At 41.7% G+C, this 20443-nt stretch overlaps 1 protein-coding gene across 2 annotated transcripts in view; it reads left to right on the forward strand.

Annotated features, from left to right (window-relative positions):
- The window catches only part of arhgef28a (Rho guanine nucleotide exchange factor (GEF) 28a), a 535445-nt gene that overhangs the window by 50021 nt on the left and 464981 nt on the right, over nt 1-20443 (forward strand). For both annotated transcript variants that reach the window (XM_041186008.1, XM_041186009.1), the window contains exon 2: nt 18871-18914. In XM_041186008.1, coding sequence (XP_041041942.1) covers nt 18882-18914 — 33 coding nt within the window. In that variant the 5' untranslated portion in view covers nt 18871-18881. The remainder of the gene's footprint in view (nt 1-18870; nt 18915-20443) is intronic.

A 20443-nucleotide genomic window follows, 5' to 3' on the forward strand; every position in this document is an offset into this window, starting at 1 on the left:
ACACGCGGAGTGAGTCAATTTGGCTGAAGACTGGTATCTGTGATGCTGGGGATCTCTGGAGGAGGCCGAGATGGATCATGCACACGGTACTTCTGGCTGAAGATTGTAGCAAATGCTTCAGCCTTCCCTTTTGTACTGATGTGCTGGGCTCCTCCATCATTGATGGGGATTTTTGTGGAGCCTCCCCCTGCCTTGAGTTGTTTAATTGTCCACCACCATTCACGACTGGATGTGGCAGGGCTGCGGAGCTTAGATCTAATCTGTTAGTTGTGGGATTGCTTAGGCCTGCCTATGACTTGCTGCTTATACTGTTTGGCACGCAAGTAGTCCTGTGTTACAGCTTCACCAGGTTGACAGCTTATTTTTAGGTATGCCGGGTGCTGCTCCTGGCATTCCCTCCTACACTCGTCGTTGGAGCAGGGTTGATCTTTGGCTTGATGGTAATGGTAGAGTGGGAGATATGCCGGGCCATGAGATTACAGATTGTGCTCGAGCACATTTCTGCTGCTGCTGATGGCCCACAGCACCTCATGAATGCCCAGTTTTGAGTTGCTAGAACTGTTCGAAATCTATCCCATTTAGCACAGTGGTGGGTAGTGCCACACAACACGATGGAGAGTATCTCAATGTGAAGCTGGGACTTTGTCTCCACAACGACTGAGCGGTGGTCACTTCTACAGATACTGTCATGGACAGATGCATCTGCGGCATCCTCATGATGTGTGTTGATGGTTTGTTATGAGGTCATAGTGCAGAATTTGAGAAATCGGGTATTAACATGATTAGAGTAGAAATTAAATTTGGGAGTCAGGCTTTCGGGGTTTTTGAATATATTGGGTTGGATATTAAGCAAAGTAGGTCTGAAATAACTTCAAATCAACAGTCTTATTCCGAGATTGTTATTTCCAACGTGGCTAATCATTATAGGTCATCATAGAAAGATGATGTTATATCTAAAGAATAGGCAGAGCAATTGGGAAGCTTGTTTGGTCAGATGAATTGATAGGACACTCTGACTAGGCAGATGCTGGTTTTGATATGTTGGAGTTAAGTACCATGATGGAACGCCCTAAAGTAGAGGAAAAAAAACAAAAACAGGAAATGCTGGAAAAACTCAGCAGGTCTGACAGCATCTGTGGAGAGAGAAATAAACAAAGTTAACCTTTTGAGTCCTTATGACCCTTCATCAGAGCTGAAGAGAAATGGAAATGTGATTAAATTTAAGAAGGGTGGGGCAGGTGGAGCTGGATAGAAGGCCAATGATAGGTGGAGACAAAGGAGGGATTGACAAAGATGTCATGAACAAAAGGACAAAGGGATTGTTAATGGTCATGGTTAGTGCTAAAAAAGGTGCTGATAGTGGCATAAAGGTAAGAAAGCAAAATGAGTTTATAGCTGATGAAGGATAGCACAGTGTGAAAGAACAAAATGGAGCACGTGGCAGATGGCCCTGTAGGGGATGGGGTGGGGGGAGGGGGTGTTGATGGTGGGGAGGGGAAAAAAGGACAGAAAATGGGGGGAAAAGGGGATAAAACTGCAGATAAATGAATAAAAATAAAACAAGTGGGTAAAAAATGAATGTAGAAGAAAGGGGATGAAAAAAGGGGGTGAGGATGGAGGGGCGAGTTCATGGTCTGAAGTTGTTGAACTCCATGTTAAGTCCTGAAGGCTGTAAAGTGCCTAATTGGAAGATGAGGTGCTGTTCTTCCAGTTTACGTTGGGTTTCACTGGAACATTGCAGCAGGCCAAGGACAGACATGTGGGCATGAGAGCAGGATGGGGTGTTAAAATGGCAAATGACAGGAAGGTCTGGGTCATGCTTATGGACAGAATGGAGGCGTTCTGCAAAGCAGTCACCCAGTTTGGTCTCCCCGATGTAGAGGAGACCACATTGGGAGCAGCGGATGCAGAAGACCAAATGAAGGAGGTGCAAGTGAAGCGCTGCTTCACCTGAAAGAAGTGTTTGGCCCCTTGGTTGGAGAGGAGGGAGAAGGTAAAGGGGCAGCTGTTGCACCTTCTGCGATTGCATAGGAAGGGTCCGTGGGGAGGGATGAGGTGTTGCGGGTGATGGAGGAGTGGACCAGGGTGTCCTGGAGAGAACAGTCCCTATGGAATGCCGACAGCAGGGGCGAGGGGAAGATGTGTCTTAGATGATGGCATTGTGCTGGAGTTGGCAAAAATGATGGAGGATGATCCTTTGAATGTGGAGGCTGGTGGGGTGAAAAGTGAGGACAGTGGGGACCCTATCATGGTTCTAGGAGATTGGGCCTAAGGTTCAGGGACCCCTAAAGCAGAGAATGTTTTAAAGCAAAATATTTTTAAAAATTAAATCTGAGGAAATGTGTGTATGGGTTCCTGCCCTTAAGTGACCCAAAGAATATGAAACTGGTAATTTTTAGTGATGCTTCACATGCTCTTATTCCTGATGGGTATTCCAGTGCAGCTGGTTTCATATTTGGGTGAGAATTGGAAATGTCATTTAGCTTGGTTGCTAACAATACAAATGTGGTTTGAAGCACTTTGTGTGCTGAAAAATTGGGCCAGGATTTTGCCCTCGTTGGGCGGGCTGGGTTGGGGCAGGCGGGAGTGGTCGGAAAGCCAATTGCTGCCTACGATTGGGACTGGACCACAATTTCATGCTGGCGGGCCAATTAAGGCCTGCCCAGTGTGAAATGTGCGCTACAGCACTCAGTGTTACCTGTAGTGGGGGGAGGGGAGGGCAAGCGGGGAACTTCACACATGAGTGAATACAGGAAAAGCTCCTTGAGTCACAGAGCTGCCTCAGGGAGCTGAAGACATAAAAAATTAAAAATAAAGATTTTAAAAATGTTACAAAACATTTCCCCTCATGTGACTCTGTTATTAATGAAAAGTTAAAATTATTTTATCTTTACTTGCTGTCGGAAACCTCATCCTGCCCATGGATGAGGTTTCCTAAGACATGCAAAGGCTGCTTGGCCTTTTCGCCTGCCCGCCAACTGTAAGGTTGGCCAATTCCCGCGCCTGCCCACCAAAATATCGCGCAAATGCGCAATGATGTCGGGACTCTCACCTCGGTCGGGTCGAGTGCACGCCTGTCTGATGAGGTAAAAATTCTGGCCATAGATTTTGTAGAGGCAGTGGATATGGGATTGTATTTGTCTAAAATCTTAAATAAGATTCTGTACAATGGATGTACTGAAGATAGTATACCCATTGAATAATTACCTATATAACACAGTAGGGAAAGGTGTAAGTGAGAAACAGTTATGGATTGACCTTGCTGGCTTGAAACAAATGCTGCAGAGAAAGGAAATCTCTAAAATTAAATGGGTGGATGTAAGTCGTCAACTCTGATTGTTTTATGAAAAGAAATGCATGTGCAAAAAAATTGTTAGGGGCCTAGAGGAAGGGTGTCGTGCAATGTAATGCTGTGTACAGAATACAGGGGTTTTTAATTTAATTTGTCTTGAAATTTTGGTTGTATATATAAACTCTAATTTTTATTTAAAGAGAGAGAAGGGAATCTGTTAATTGTATCTTAATTACATTTATTTGAATGCATGTGGTGACTGTGGACTTTTGTGCCCCAATAAATTTACACAGACTGAAACTGTGGTTGCTGGGTTAGAAGGTGCATGCTCGCAATGAGTAATACTGTAAATAAATGCTGATAAAAATGTGTGAAGATTGGCTCCAGTACTATATCTTAGCAACAGACTTTCTGGAATGTAACACTAAGCTGCCAAATTCTCTTCCTAAACCTCTCTGCCTCTCTACTTCTCTTTTCTTTTTAAAACCTACCTCTTCAACCATTTTTTTTGACCATCAGCTCTAATTTCTCATTGTGTACCTTATTGTCAAATTCTAGTTGATAACACTTCTGTGAGCACCTTTAGATGTTTCCCTGTGTTAAATGTGCAAGTTATCGTTTTTGTGTAAGTAACCCGGGTTTCTCTGTTCCTGTTCTGTTCTTGCACTACCTTTAAAACTGTACCAATTAGTTTACACTGCCTTTCCTCATTAACCCTACCCTAATGAAACACTTCGGAATTTTGTATTAAATGTCATTGACTTTTTGTCTGCCCATCTGCCATGTGTCTGTCCATTTCACCCATCCAAGTCCTCCTGCAGCCTGGTGGTACTCACCTCCCCATTGTTTACTACCTTTCCAAGTTTCGTGCCTTCTGCGTTTTTGAAATTATGCCTTGTATGCCCAAGTTCAGGTCATTAATGCACAACAAAAAGAGCAGTGGTTCCAACACCCACCCCTGGGGGAAATTACTGCTCACTTCCCTTCAGTCTGGAAAACAAACCACTGAAAGCATTGCTTTCTGTCCCTTAGCCAATTTTGTATCTATGCAGCTCCTTTCCCTTTAATCTCATGGGCATCGATTTTGCTAACAAGTCTATTATGTGGGTATTTTTATCTAACAAAATCAGCTAATCACAATCTTGAAAAAATTAATAGACTTAGCATCCAAAATTTTGGGGTAAGTGTTTTCCAGATTTCCACTACCTTTTGTGTGGAAAAAGTGTTTCCTGATTTCACTCTTAAGTGACCCAGTACTAATTTTAACCTTCTACTGTGTTATTTAAGATTCTTCAACCAGAGGATACAGTTCCTACATATCTGTCCTATTAAATCTTTTTATCATTATAAATACCTGATCAGATGACCTGAACCTACTAAACCCGAGGGAATATGGCCAAGTTTATTCAGCCTTTCTTTGTAATTCAGCCATTTAAATCCTGATGAAATTCTGACTCACCTGCATTGTACCCATTCTAAGCCCAGTGTATCTTTCTTCAGGTGTCGTTCCCAAAACTAAATACAATATTCCAGATGTAGTTTGATCAAGGCTGAAACAACTGAAGCATCATTTCCTCACCTTTGTGTTCCAGCTTCCTTAAGATAAAGACCAACATTCCATTAGCCTTTTGATCAGTTTTATCCCTGTGAACTAGTTTTCATTGATTGGGGATCAGATCGTATGTAAGAAGGCTTTTATATAATTGTATTTTTTATGATTTGCAGAAAAGGAAATTAAGAGTTAAAATTCATTCATTTGTAATATATAAATGTATAACCTGTAAGTAGCAGATCTACTGTGGCGTTGCTGATAGTGATTTGGAGGTTTTGTTGCTTTTTAACAATTGATGTATTTATATCATGGAGAGAATTATAGCAGGAATAAATTTCATTTTATTAATTGACATTTAGATTTTTTTAGCTTATGTTTTGGGGGGAATATATGGCAAGACAGTACTAGTTGGTTTACTGGATAGGGTTTAGTCACACTGGGGTGTGCAGTTTAGGTAGCACTGGAGCATTCCTGGGCTCTAGAAGCACTGGGTTATAGTTGTGGACTTTTTCTCGAACTTGGATGCAGATCCTGGAGTTTGTCAGTTTTGTGGTGAAGCTGTTAAGGTTTGGCAGCATGTGGGATCCTTTGGATAGGCATCATTGGAGGAGAATCTGGGCTTTGGCAGTACTAGGAAGTAGAGCTAATTGTTTCATGTCCAGCAATTGCAGTGAGAAAATGGGCCTTACGACGGTCTGGGATACGGGTCAGGGAGTTCCAGGCCTGACAATGTTGGTTTGTAACTTTTTAAGAGATTTCAGCATATGTTACTGTTGTTTTTCATAAGTACTTGGAGGCCTGTTTCTCTGTCCCAAGACATTAATAATTAGACATACAGCATTTTCTGACCAGCAATAAAATTGTTGATAATGAGGTGGCAAATAGTGATTGTGTTTGCAGTAAAAATTCCACTCTTGGAAGTTTTAAAAGAGACAAAAGAAATTAAGTGGATACATTTAATGATCAAAAGATAAAATACAGTGGAGAAATGAACATTATTCATAGCAATGTAAGGAAAGTTAACTTCGGAGAGAAATTTTAATACAGTGATCAAAAATATGGCTGTGAATTTCACCACTAGACACCTCAATGGTGGACAGCGGTTAGTGAAGTATGAACAGGCGGATGTCTAAGATCAGAAGATCGTGAGAATATAGGAGCAGGAGTAAACCATTGGTTCTTTTGCTCCTGCTGTGCCATTCAATATGATAATGGCTGATCTGATTGTGGCCTTAATTCCACTTTCCTGCCAGCCCCCCCTTGATTATCTTGTAGATCAAAAATCTGTCCAACTCAGCCTTGAACACATAAAATGAACCAGCCTCCACTGCTCTCTGTGGAAAAGAATTCCAAAGATTAACAATCCTCTGAGAGAAGAGATTCCTCCTCATCTCTTTCTTAAATGGGAGACCCTTTATGTTTTAACTGTGCACCTTCATTCTTGATTCCCCCACGAAAGGAAACAGCCTCTTAACACCTATTCTCTTAAGTCCCTTGAAGAATATTACGGGCTGAATTTACACCGTTTATTGGCCAGCCAGTGTGAAACTACGGTCGGGGCCTGATCGCAGGCGGAGGTCCGTTTCGCAGCCGCTCCTGAGCTGCCCGCCACACCCACCTGACGAGGGGAAAATCCTCCCTTATGTGTTTCAATCAATCATCTCTCGTTGCTCTAAACTCCAACAAATATAGGTCTGACCTGCTGAACCTTTTCTCATAAGACAACTCCTTCATTCCAGGAAGCAAGCTAGGGAGTCTTCTCTGAACTGGTTGAAATGCAAGTACGTCATTCCTTAAATAAGGAGACCAAAACTGTGCAGAATACTCCAGATGTGATTTCACCATTGCCCTGTACAGCTGTAGCAAGACTTCCCAACTTTAAACTAGATCCCCCTTGCAATAAATGATAGCATCCCATTTACCTTCCTAATTACTTGCTGTACCTGCATGCTAACTTTTTGTGATTCATGTGCAAGGACACCCAAGGTCCCTCTGTACTGCAGCATTTTGCATTCTGTCTCCATTTAAATAAAATTCTGTTTTTCTATTCTTCTTGCCAAAATGGACAACCTCATATTTTCCCACATTATACTCCATCTCCTAATTTTTTGCCCACTCGCTTAAAATATCTATAACCCTTTGCAGACTCATCTCCTTTTTACTTTCCTATTTGTCTTTTCATTGTCAGCAAATTTGGCTACAATATAGTCACCCCTTCATCCAAGTCATTGTTATTGATTGTAAATAATTGAGGTCCAAGCACTGATCCCTGTGGTGCTACACTAGTTGAAGTTTGCCAACCTGAAAATAACCCATTTATCCTGACCGTTTTCTTCTTAGTTAGCCGATCCTCAATCCATGCTAATATATTACCCACCAATAGCACAAGTTTTTGTGCAGTAAGCTTTTATGCGGCATCTTATTGAATGCCTTTAGGAAATCCAAATATACTACATCTACAGGTTTCCACCCTACTTGTTACATCATCAAGGAACTTTAATAAATTAAATAAGAGACATCCTGTGGGATAATGGCTACCCTAATCAGATCATTCCTTGCTGCATATCGCACAAACTCATGAACGTCACTTTAGGCCCTGAAAAGTGCCCAGTCTACCTCAGATTACCCTGGAAAGGCAAGGTATCTCAAAGATTTGAGCTACAGGTGAAGCTAGCTGTTGGGTGCTGCTACTATACAGTAGCAACACGAGTGGTATTCGTCACTAACAGATGCTGCCATCAAGTCAAAAAGACATTCTGCCTATTACACAAATGAATGTATGTGGTATATGAACTTAAGTACCAGTGTGGTGCTAGGTATGTAAGCTGTACATCCAAAAGACTGGCAGACAGATCGTATCAAACAGCATGTCCCATCAGCTATTTGCAATGGACAAGATAGAGACCGTACCCAACCACCCATGCTTGTAAATCTGAAAACACAGTGTCCAACCTTAGATGTGATTCCACGATTGGGTAACGTTTGCTAAATAATCCTCAGTTTGCTAAGAATTACATTGGCAACCAATTTAAGATTGTCAGTTCAGTCACAGTGTGGTACGCTTTCGTGTACTGGAAGCTACGTATATTAATACACAGGTCCCTGTTCTTTTCAGACAGAAAGAACATGAACAGACACTGCGCCTGTTTCAGCTAAACAAAACAAGTCACATTCACTGGTTCATTTCCCAGGGCAATGTCTTGACCAATCAGGGGTCAAACAGCCTGCTTTAAATTTCAAAACAATGCTTGGCAGTTAACTGTCAGTCATCACCAACTGGTGCATTCTCCATGGCAACTCTGCTGATCAGAGTCCACTTGCCAACCAACCAGCACTCTCTCCTCATACAGTATAAATATGTTGTTTCCCCTGACATTGGTACTTTCTTGCAAATTGTCCAGATGATTGCAAGACAAAAAGCTTTTTTCTCAGCAATATGCAAGCTCTGTATTACCAAAAGACTATTTAAAAAAAAATTGTCAAACACTATATCCCTTTCAGAAAACTATGTTGAGGCTGCCTGACTATATTATGATTTTCTAATTGTTCTGCTATTGTCTCCTTAACAAGACATTACAGCACTTTCCCAATAACAAATGTTAGGCTAATTGGCCTATGGCATCCTGTTTCCTGTCTTCCTCCTTTCTTGAATAACGGTGTTACATTAGCGGTTTTCCAATCCACTGGGGCCTTTCCAAAATCTAGGGAATTTTGAAAGATTACAACCACTGCATCTACTATTTCTGCAGCCATTTCTTTTAAGACCTGAGGAAGTAGGCCATCAGGTTCAGGGGACTTGGTAGCCTTTAGTCCATTACCTTTCCTAGTACTTTTTCTCTATGATCGTGATCAGGGGAGACAGTGATTATGTCACTGGACTAGTAATTCAGAGACCCTAGGTCATTCTTGAGGGGCATGGGGTCAAATCCCATTATATGGCAACTGGTGGAATTTAAATTCAGTTAATAAGTCTGGAATTATAAAGCTGGTCTCGGTAAAGGTGACCATGAAACTATCATTGATTGTTGTAAAAGCCCATCTGGTTCACTAGTGCCCTTTAGGGAAAAAGAAATCTGCTATTCTTACCCGGACTGGCCTATTATGTGACTCCAGACCCACAGCAATGTGGTTTACTGTCAACTGCGCTCTGAAATGGCTGAGCAAGCCACTCAATTCAAGATCAATTGGACAGTAACAAATGCTGACTTTGCCAGTGATGCCCACATCTCATGAAAGAATAAAAAACTGTTTCCCTCCCTTTTGTCTCTCTATTTTCAACTATCCTTGGGAATCCTTTTCTGTCTTCTACTGTGACGACATATACAATATACTTGTTTAAAGTCTCTGCCATTTCTTTGCCTCCCATTATTAATCTCCCAGTCTCAGCCTTTAAGGGACCTATGCTCACTCTAGTTATTCATTTCCCTTTTTTTATTACCTGTAGAAGGCTTTACCTTCTGTTTTTATATTTTTTGCAAGTTTACTCTCACATTCCAGTTGCTCCCTCTTTACTGTTTTTTTCATCATCCTTTGCTGGTTCCTAAAATGTTCCTGTACCACTGGCCTACCACTAATCTTCGCAGCATTGTATAACTTTTCTTTCAATTTGATAGCATTTTTAACTTCCTTACTTATCCATGGATGGTGCATTCTTCTCATAGAGTCTTTCCTTCAATATGGAATATATCTCTGTTGAGAGTTATGATACATCTCCTTAAACATCTGCCACTGTTACCTTTTAACTTATTTTTTCAGTCCACTTAAAGTAACTCTGTCTTCATACCCTTGCAATTGCCTTTATTTATATTTAAGACACCAGTTACGAATGCACATTTCTTACTTTCAAACCGAATGGGAAATTCTATCATGTTAGATAACTCTTGCCTTGTGCATCCTTTAATATGAGATCATTCATTTATCCTGTCTCATTACACATTACCAGGTCTAAAATAGCCTGTTCCCTGGTTGGTTCCACAACGTATTATTCTCTGAAACTGTCTGAAACTCTGATACAATCTATGAACTCATCCTCCAAATTACCTTTGTCAATTTGATTTGTCCAATCTATATGACGATTAAAATGGCTCACTATTACTCCAGTACCTTTCTTACAAGCCTTTGTTATTTCTTGATTTATACTCTGTGGTGTAGCTACTGTTGGAGGACCTCTTATCAGTGACTTCTCTTTGCAATTTCTTATCTCTACCCAAACTGATTCTACATCTTAATATTCTGAGCCAAGTTCATTTCTTTCTTGTGTATTGATCTCATCCTTTACTAATAGAGCTACCCCACCTATTTTTCCTTTCTTCCTGTCCTTCTGAAATGTCAAATATCCTTGAGTATTCAGTTCCCAGCCTTGATCACTTTTATTACCTTTATAATGGCTATTATATCATATTTCTATTTGTGCTATCCATTCAACAGTCTTCTTATGAATGCTGCATGCATTAATTGAATGAGCCTTTAATTTTGCCTTTTCACTCATTTTTCTCTGACCTTATTTGTTGGTGCACTCTTATGTTTGCACACTTTGTCCCTTCCTGTCACACTCTGGTAATCATTACCTATACCCCTACCCTGCACTATTGCACTCACGTGAGCCATTACCCGCCAGCCCCTCCCCCAGCCCACCTCACTATTTAGCTGAAAGCCCTCTGCACAGCCTTAGCTATATGATTTGTCAGGACACTGGTGCCAACGCTGTTAAGGTAAAGGCTGTCCCAGCATAGCTCTATTTCTGCAATACTGGTGTCAGTGCTCCCATAAGTTGAAACACTTGCCTTCCACACCAATCTTTGAGCCACACATTCAACTCTCTGATCCTACTTACCCTGTGCCAATTTGTAGTTCAGGTGGTAATCCAGAGATTATTACCCTTTGTGGTTCTGCTTTGTAATTTACCTCTATCTGCTCATACTCCCTCAGCCGGACCTCATTTTTTAGTTTTACTTAAGTCATTGGTATCCATGTGGCCCACATCAATCGGATCCTTCTCCCCTCCCACTTTGATTTGAAAACAAGAGTAAGAATTTTTATCTCAAGACATTGGCTTCAGGTCAAGCACTGTAAGTTGCAGAGCAACGCAGTGGTAGGTGAATCGGACTGGCTGGGAGTTAAGACACAAGCAATAGAGTTTGGATGACCACAAGCTTACACAAAACCACAAGTTGACCACAAGAATGTAGGAGACCAGCCAGGAGTGTGTTGGAAGTCAATCATCTCAGTCCCAGGGCATCACTGCAGGAGCTCCTCAGGGTAGTGTCCTAGGTCCAGTCATTTTCAGCTACTTCATCAATGACCTTCCTTCTGTCATAAGTTCTGAAGTGGAGATGTTCACTGATGATTGTTCATTGTTCAGAACCATTCACAACTCCTCAGATACTGAAGCAGTCCATGTCCAAACGCAGCAGGACCTGGATAACAGTCAGGCTTGGGCTGATAAGTGGCAAATAACATTTGCACCACACAAGTGAAATTGTTAGTAATAAAGATCCCTTTAAGAATAAAATAGAACAGGCTTCAGAGAAAATTAAGAGCAGGTAATGCTGTATTTAAGTCTGTATTTAAGAGCTGGATTTTTCCCTAGTGGGGGGTTGGCTTCTGGATAGGGAGAGAATCCATAAGCAAGGAGTTGAAACTGGATCTGTATTGAACTATGATTGCATAATAAAAAAATGGTTGTGATTCTCAGAATGTTTTCTGCAGTCTAATATGGTTTACAGCTAATCACCTGTTGAAAACAAGTGTCAGGCAAGAGCATCTCCAACAAGAGAGAATCCAACATCTTCACTTGACATTCAGTTGCATATTACCATCGTTGGATCCCCATGATCAATATCCTGGGGGTTACCATTGATCAGAAACTGAACTGGAGCAGATGCATACATACTGTGGCTACAAGAGCAGGTCAGAGGCTAGGAATTCTGCGGAGAGTAACTCACCTCCTGACTCTCCAAAGCCTGGTCCACCATCTACAAGGCACAAGTCAGGAGGGTGATGGAATACTCTCCACTTACCTGGATAAGTGCAGCTCCAACAACAGTCAAGAAGCTCGACACCATCCAGGGGAAAGCAGCCCACTTGATTTGCATCCCATCCACCGCCTTCAACATCTGCTCCCTCCCTTGTGTACTATGCAAAAGATGCATTGCAGCAACTCACCAAGGCTCCTTCTACAGCACCTTCCAAGCCTGCAACCTCTATCACCCAGAAGGACAAGGGCAGCAGACACATGGGAATCCCACCACCTGGAAGTTCCCCTCCAAGTCACACAGCATCCTAACTTGGAAATATATCGCTGTTCCTTCACTGTCGCTGGGTCAAAATCCTGGAACTCCCTCCCTAACAGCACTTTGGGTGTACCTACACCACAGGGACTGCAGTAGTTCAAGAAGACAGCTCACTGCCACTTTCTCAAGGGCAACTAGGGATGGGCAATAAATGTTGGCCCAGCCAGCGAAGCCCACATCCCGTGACAGAATAAAAAAAAAGTCCAGAGGTAGCAAAGGCATGAATGAGGATTTCTGCAGCTGGTGAGCTAAGACAGGGCTGAAGTCAGTCAAACAGTAAATGCTCCAATCCACCTGCCTCAGGCACTTTTTTTGAAATGTGAAACTGATGGTTTTTGGAAATGAACAAGCTGAGCGCTGCAGGCCCTCCACTGCTTATGAATGTGCTATTTATGTGTATGTGTGTTAAGCTAGATTTTACTCTTTTCATGATTTATTAATTTGTCAACATGGTTTGCTGAAGCTTGCTTGCAGATGCAGCGGGTTTAGTTTACATGAAATCTGATTCTGTTGTCTGTTTCATCAGTGTTGAAGCTCACAGGAATTTTCAAATAGATCTATGGTAAGGAAAGTGGAGAAACATGGCAAATAGAAATAGATCTTGGCAAGTGTGTTAACACATGTAAACATGTTAGTGTGGATAATCCTGTGCTATTGATTTTAATTGCCAAAGCTTTCCAGTCCACTGATGATGTGATGGCTAATGGACTGATTTGAAAATTGAGACCCCGCAAAGAAACAGTAAACTTTCTGTTATTGTCGCAGATTAGCTGTATTGCAATTGTAAGCATAACGAAAAGTCAGTTTGCATTTCTGTAGCACTGGTGATATCCTCAGGAAGTCCAAAGTCCTTCAGTCAGTGGATTTCCTTTTGAAATGTAGTCACCATTTAAATAAACAATTTACAGGGAAAAAATTAACATGGCTATGGGAAAAGAGCAGGTGCTGGTACTAAGTGGATAACAGAACAGCTACAGGTACATTAGACCAAATGGCCTCCTTCTTCGCTGTACCATGATTCGAATTGTAGTTTGTGTAATCTCACAATAAACAATCAGCTGATTTGCTTTTGATGGCCTTGATAATGGGAAGAATGTTGTCCAGGGCAGCTGGGAAAACTGTATGCTGCTTTTCTTCGCATAATGCCTTGGAATCTTTTGCATCAATCTGAACAGGAAAATGGAGCCTCAGGTTAAACCTTATCTCAAAGTTAACATTTCCCTCCAAGTTATATTTGCTTGTTACCCTAATTTGCACGAAGTCCTTGACTGTGGCTTAAAACTACATATTTCTGATTGAGGCCAGAGTGCTACCAAATGTCGCTGACATTGACAGCAAAAGGTGGTTGGGCAAATCAATGATGATTGATTGTACAGTACTGCCTAATGTTGTTCATTGTGTGAAATGAAAGCTTGGGCGAACCTTTTTTTTGCCTACATTAATGTTGAAAGGGAACACCATTTTGATTAGGAAGTTGTCCAGATAAATCTTGTAATATTCCTCTTAATGGTGGGTGTGTTACCAGCTAAGATGGAATCTGTTATCGTATGTTGATTTTAAACTGGTTCCTTTGTAGGAAGCCAACAAAGATCAATTAAGCACCCTTTTAGCTCCAGGAAGTAGTCATCTAGCAGCAAAGGATTTGTTTATAGAAAAACAATCTTGAGCTTGTTTTGTTGGTTATGTGCTAGTTTTGGTCCCATGATGGTTGGCATTCGAATGATGCCTGTAGTTTTCGTAGCTTGTTATGTAGACTTGAGCAGAATATTGCTGTGCTATCTGATGAAGCATCCAGCTAGTTGGGACTGCTCTTGCCCAGTTCCATTCTTGCTCAGGCTACGATCAGATAGACCAACACCTGCAGAGATTTCTCTCCCTACGCCTGCACTGTTACCTCTGGTGTCCTGGAAGGGTCTATCCTTGGCCCTCTTCTACTTCTCATCTACGTGCTGCCTCTTGGTGACATCCATTCAAAAGCACAACATTAGTTTCATATTTACTCTGATGACACCTAGCACTACCTCCTCACCACCAGCTCTCTCGACCCCCTCCACTGTTGTTAACCAACAGACAGTTTATCTGATATCCAGCAGTGAATGAGCAGAAATTTCCTCCAATTAAGTATCGGAAAGCCATTGTATTTGGACCCACTCCAAACTTTGCTTCTTAGCTATCAACTCCATCCCTTTTCATGGCAACTGTTTGAGACTAAACCAGACTGTTTGCAGCCTTGATGTCACATTTGACCCAGAGCTGAGCTTCCAACCACATATTCGCTGCATCATTAAGATTGCCTTTTTCCACCTCCATAACATCACCCAACTCACCTCTTCCTCAATTCATCTGCTGCTGAAATCCTCGTTCATGCCCTTGTCACCGATAGTATTACCTATTCCAACATACTGCTGGCTGGTCTCCCACATTCTATCCTCCTAAAAAATTAGATCATCCAAAACTCTGCTTCCTGTATCCGAACTTACCTCATGGACTTACATTGGCTCCTGATCAAGCGACATATTGATTTTACAATTCCTATCCTTGTTTTCAAATCTGCAAATTTTACCACCTAGAAGACCAAGGACAGCAGGCAGATGAGATCACCATCACCTGCAAGTTCCCCTCCAAGTCACACCATCCCCCTGACTTGGAAATATATTGCCATTTGTTCACTGTCGCTGGGTCAAAATTGTGGAACTCCATAACAGCACTGTGGGTGTACCTACATCAGATGGACTGCAGCGGTTCAAGAAGACAACTCACCATCACCTTCTTGAGGGCAATTAGGGATGGGAAACAAATTCTGAACTTGTTAGCAATGTTCCCATCCTGTGAAAGAATTTTTAAAAATTTCCTCCAGCCTCACAGCTCATCTATTTCGGCCTTTGAGCAGCCCAAATGTAATGGTTTCACCATTGGTATATATGCCTTCAGTAGCCTAAGCTCTAGAATTCCCTCCTTACATCTCATCATCTCTCTACCTCATTTTTCTCCCTTAAGATGCTATTTTAAACCTACAACTTTTACTAAACTCTAGGTTATCTGACATATTAATGCGGGCTGGTTTCAGGGGCTGGATATTATGGAGCGCTGTGGTCCCTGCACCCCCCGCCCAGTTAAAAAGTTCGACCAGATTTGAGAGAATGAGGAGGGTAAAGGGGGAAGTGTCATCTTGAGGGGTGACTCTGATGGGCACAGGGAACCTGAAAAAGAGGATCCACCTTTCCCCCCCACCCCCCACTGCCTGACACCAGCCTATGCAGCTAAGGCTGCTGGTCTTTCCACATGGCGTGGGTCTATCCCTGCTGTGGGTAAAATAGTAGTGGAGGTGGGATGAGGCCCTTAAGTGACCATTAATTGTCCACTTAAGGGCGTCAATAGGTGCAGGGTTGCCTCCACTGACCACACCCCCGTCCCATAAAATTTCATGCAGGTCAGCCGTGGGTGGGTAGGCAGTGGAAAGGTGTTCAAACCTGCTGGTGGAGGGGGAGGGGAGTGGGGTAAAACCCAGCCCCATGTTTTATAATGTTCCTGTGTACTGCCCTGTGGTGTTTTATTACCTTAAAAGTGCTATATAAATAAATTTACTGTTAGCTCCAAAATTAGACCACATTACAGTTCATAATAGGAGCTAATATGATCAGATATTCTGTTTTTTTAAGTAGCAAGGGGGAAATGAAAAAAAAGTGTTTTTTTTTAAAAAAATGAACATGCCTGGTGTATGTTCATAAAGTTTCAGTTTAAAAAGTACATTGCACAGTGTATTGTTTAGTTAGGTACAGTGGCACAGATCCATAGCTTCGAATGACTTTGAATTTGAATTAAAATATAAAGATGCAGTAATATAACTTCAAAATAAATGTTTAAGCTTAAAATGTTTTGGAGTTGAAGTTTCAAACCAAAATTGTAGAAGTTGTACTCAGTAAATATATGTCGAGCAGTATTATTAAACCTGTCTGCTTTGCTGGAAGCAGCAGACATATTTTGGTTCTTTTGTCTCAAAATTTCTAAACTTATCAGCGTAATGATCTAGCATCTTGCCAGACTTTAAACAAACTTTGAGGTCTCCCAATGGTAAATAAAGCACATGATATAGTATTGAATAATACAAAACCAGGAAGTTGCCAGGTTTGATTTCCAGCCTCTGTTGAATTAGCTGATTTCAGCTAGGGCCGTTAAGAGAGGAAACATAATTGGCTGCAGTGTCCCTGGATTAGGAGTGAGAAAGTCAGCCAAGGCTCCTGCTTGTGATCACAGTTCAGTCATCCCTGCTGTAAGATGCACATCTAGATGATGGGAATGCAAAGAACAAGATTGGGAATTGAACAGCTTACTGACCCTCATTCTCTAGGCTCACAAATAAAGAATGAACAGCTACTACTAATTGCCTATTCTGCCAAAGGGAACTTGGAGGTGCATGTGCGATATTTCCTTGCTTCTATGCCTTATATATAATACCATGAAATGTAGCAGCCCAAGTTGAACTTTATTAAGCCCTGCGTGGGTCCAAGTAGTTCTTGGTTGGCCTTGAGGTCCATGCCAGTCTTGATTAGAATGCCTACAGGGCATCATTCACATCAGAGCCTCATCTCACCAGGCGTTATGCCCAAATAGCTGCAGTCATTGGAATTAGATAGTTTTGGAGTCAGCAGGTTTTTGTCTTCCTGGCGTAAGAGGCACCATTGGCCAATGGCATCCATTGCTGATTGGTCAATTTTTTTTCATTTATTCGTTCATGGGATATGAGCATTGCTGGCTAGGCCAACATTTATTGGCCAGCCCTAATTGCCCTTGATGTTGTGGAGGTCCATGTTTCTACTCCAAATGTTAAGGTCAGGAAAACAAGACTGCTGTTAGATCTGAGCTTGGTTGCAAGTATGGAACTCTGGAGAGGAGAAAATAACTTCACAAGTGTCTTCCCCCAGTCAGACATTGGGTTCTTTCTGTATTTTAGCATGCATGAAGAGTTCCATTTGTACAAATTTGTATTTGTACCTATGCAAAGTAATGAAAGTTCTCCTTTAGATTTTGTAAAGCAACACATTCAGAACCAACGTCCACAGATGGCTGGTACCATCAGTCTGTAATTATCGTATGTTATGCATCCTTGTCAGTTTAACAGGGGAGATGCCTTTATGGGTAAATGGTATCACTGGATATAACTGCAGAGTAGAATTCTGGTCTTCAGTTTTGAATGTTTGGCTAAAGTTTTAGGTTTAATTGGCTGCCAAAAAGGCCAAAAACTAATCACTATTCTTTTGGAATTGAGCTTCCTTGCAATCTTGTATTCTGTGTGCTCCATATTGTATTGCTCGATATTGCTTCTGTGCAAAATTCAAGGGATTATTGAACAAATTAAATGTATGTTGTTCATAATGCTGCTCCCTTTTAGTCAAACACATTTTTGAATTGATTAATATTGCAAGTATTTGGCACTTGATTCCTGGGATTAGGGTAAAAGTCTATTTGGGCATTATTCTGAAACATACACAGTTTGGAAAATAATACAGATTTAGGGTCCTGAGACATGTTTTTACAGACATAACCTACAGAAGAAAAAAATCTCTAAAGGTTCAAAGACACAGTGGAATAAATTGAAATGCTGAACTGTTTTTAAAAGCTCAGAGGGAGCTCCACTGTTGAATGAATTGGCAATGCACTCTAGTGGTAGAACATCATAATGCAAAAATATTGTAGGGAGCTGCCTTTACAGGTTTCTTAATCCCCCTGCGTCCCCCCTCCCCCTTTAAACTTGTGGTGCATCATATACATCCATCACAATTGCTCTAGTCATTTTTCTGAATCAGAAGTAATGAGTTGGAAGACCTTTTTCATATTGATTAGGGCTTCTCCTAACAGATGTAAAGCCTGCTCAGCTTTACAGCATTTTAAATCAACAGGGGTGTGAATACACTCCCGCTCCCCCACACCGTCCCCCCCTCCATGACACCCTGGCCCCTCAGTCTTGGCATTGTCAGAAACACCCCTCCATCAAATGCTGGGGATGTGGCGAGGAAGCGGGACAGTGGGTGGTGAGGATGGAATCCGTGAGTTTTGGGGGTGAGGGGAGCTGGGAGTGCAGTGGGGGGGAGCAGCAATTAAAAATACAAAATTGAAAATCAATAAAAACTACTTATCTGTCAGTGAGCTGAAGACAGACTTCAAGAGGTTGTCTTCAGCTTGTGACATTAGAAGGGGGTGTGGCTTCACTGGCAATGCGTGAAGTCATTTCAGTCCTTGAACAGTCAGTTCATCCTTGGACCCACACGCAGCTGGGAGAGAAAAGGTAGGGTCATAGTTTTATTTTATACAGGCGGACGCCTCTGCTTCACCACTGACCACAAGGTCCAGGCCATAGAAATGTCTAACACTGTAGAAGTGTAACTTAAAGTACAGGTGCATTATGGTGTACTCCTGTTAAGTGTGTAATTGGTCAAATTAATTCTGAATTCTTCACGAAAGAATAAATAAAAGTGTCATAATTAGTGCCCCGGCCGATGTTGAGCATTGTTCAAGTTCTCCATCACACTTAATTTATCAATGTCGGTAGGTTCTGGATCTGTGCCACACTGTATGTTAAATCTCGCCTCCTGACACTTTCTGCTTCTTTGTCTTCCTGAGGGCAGGAACACAATTATTTCTCCTGTCAGGATATATGTTAATGTACTACAAAAATATCAGTCTCCCTGCATATTTAATTGTAGAAATTGTAAACATTTTTCTCTTCCTATGCACAGATGTAGAAGAGATGGAGCTAAGCTACCATGAAGTGCCAATATACGTAAGTATTTATTTTGCTGGTATCTATACTTGTGATCTACTTTAGCCCTACAGCCCTCTGAAATATCTGTGCTCGCCAAATTCTGACCTCTTGAACATTCCCAGTTTTAATTGTTCCTCCATTGGTGGCCATGCCTTCAGCTGCTGAGGCCCTAAGTTCTGGCATTCTCTCCCTAAATCTCTCTGCCTTTCCAATTCTCTCTCCTCCTTCCATGTGCTTCTTAAAATCTACCTCTTTGACCAAGCCTTGATCGTTTGTCCCAATAATGTCTTATGTTGGTGGCGGTCAAATTATGTTAATGCTCCTGTGAGGCGACTTGGGATGTTTTGCTCTAAGTTGTTATTGTTGCTGCTGCAGCTGTTTGATCAGTCTGTCTAATGGTTTTTATGGTGATGAAGATGGTTGGTGCTAGAAAATGGAACTTTCCCCATTTTAGGCAACCAATGTCATTTCAGGTCCGGGTTGACGTTAAATGTAAAGATCTCCCGAGTTCCAAAGGCAACAGCCTAGAAATTCATTAATGCCATGTGTGTCTCATAGGCATAAAATGGGAACCTAATTGTCCAATGAGGCAAGCGGTCTATGTATGCTCATTATTCAATGGAAACGTGCTACCCGCCATATTGGGTAAGGCTCAAGCATAGATGGCCAGAGCCCACATCTGGAACAGATGTTCACACCTTTGCATGTGAAAAGAGGGAGCCTAATGCCTTTTCTTAGGATCCTTTTCCCGAAATTGGTCTGTCCTAAACATTGTGGTATCAGTCCAGCTTGAAAATTACAATTGACCCGGCAGTTGCAATGTTATGGGGAGAGATTTCCAGATTTTTATTGACATTTTGTGTGAAAAATTGCTTCCTGATTTTTCACTGAAACGGCCTTGCTCTAATTTTAAGATTATGCCCTTACTCTAGATTTCTTCACCAGACCAAATTATTCCTCTGTATGTGCCTAATCAAATATCTTTATCATTTTAAAGACCTCAATTAGATCACCCCTCAAATGACAAACCCAAGTAAATAGAAGGTCACTCAACTGATACCTGGGAAGGGGGGCTTGCAGTTACCTTCCGAGGAAAGGTTGGACAGGTTGGGCCTGTATCCATTGGAGTTTAGAAGAATGAGAAGTGATTTTATTGAAACATATAAGGTCCTGATGGGACTTGACAGGGTGGAAGCTGAAAGGATGTTCCCTCTTGTGGGAGAGACTAGAACTAGGGGACACAGTTTAAAAATAAGGGGTCACCAATTTAGGACAGAGATGAGAAGAAATTTTTTTCCCTCACAGGGTCATGAATCTGGAACTCTCTTCCCCAGAGAGTGGTGGCAGCAGGGTCAATGAATATTTTTAAGGCAGAGGTAGATAGATTCTTAACCTTTGACTCCCTTGTTAGTCATCGGGTACGGGCGCAATGTGGAGTTGAGACCACAATCAGATCAGCCATGATCTTATTGAATGGCGGAGCAGGTTCGAGGGTCCAAGTGACCTACTGCTCCTAATTCGTATGTTTGTACATTGTACTGTTTGGG

Source organism: Carcharodon carcharias, chromosome 4 (assembly GCF_017639515.1).
Source record: "Carcharodon carcharias isolate sCarCar2 chromosome 4, sCarCar2.pri, whole genome shotgun sequence".
NCBI lineage: Eukaryota > Metazoa > Chordata > Chondrichthyes > Lamniformes > Lamnidae > Carcharodon > Carcharodon carcharias.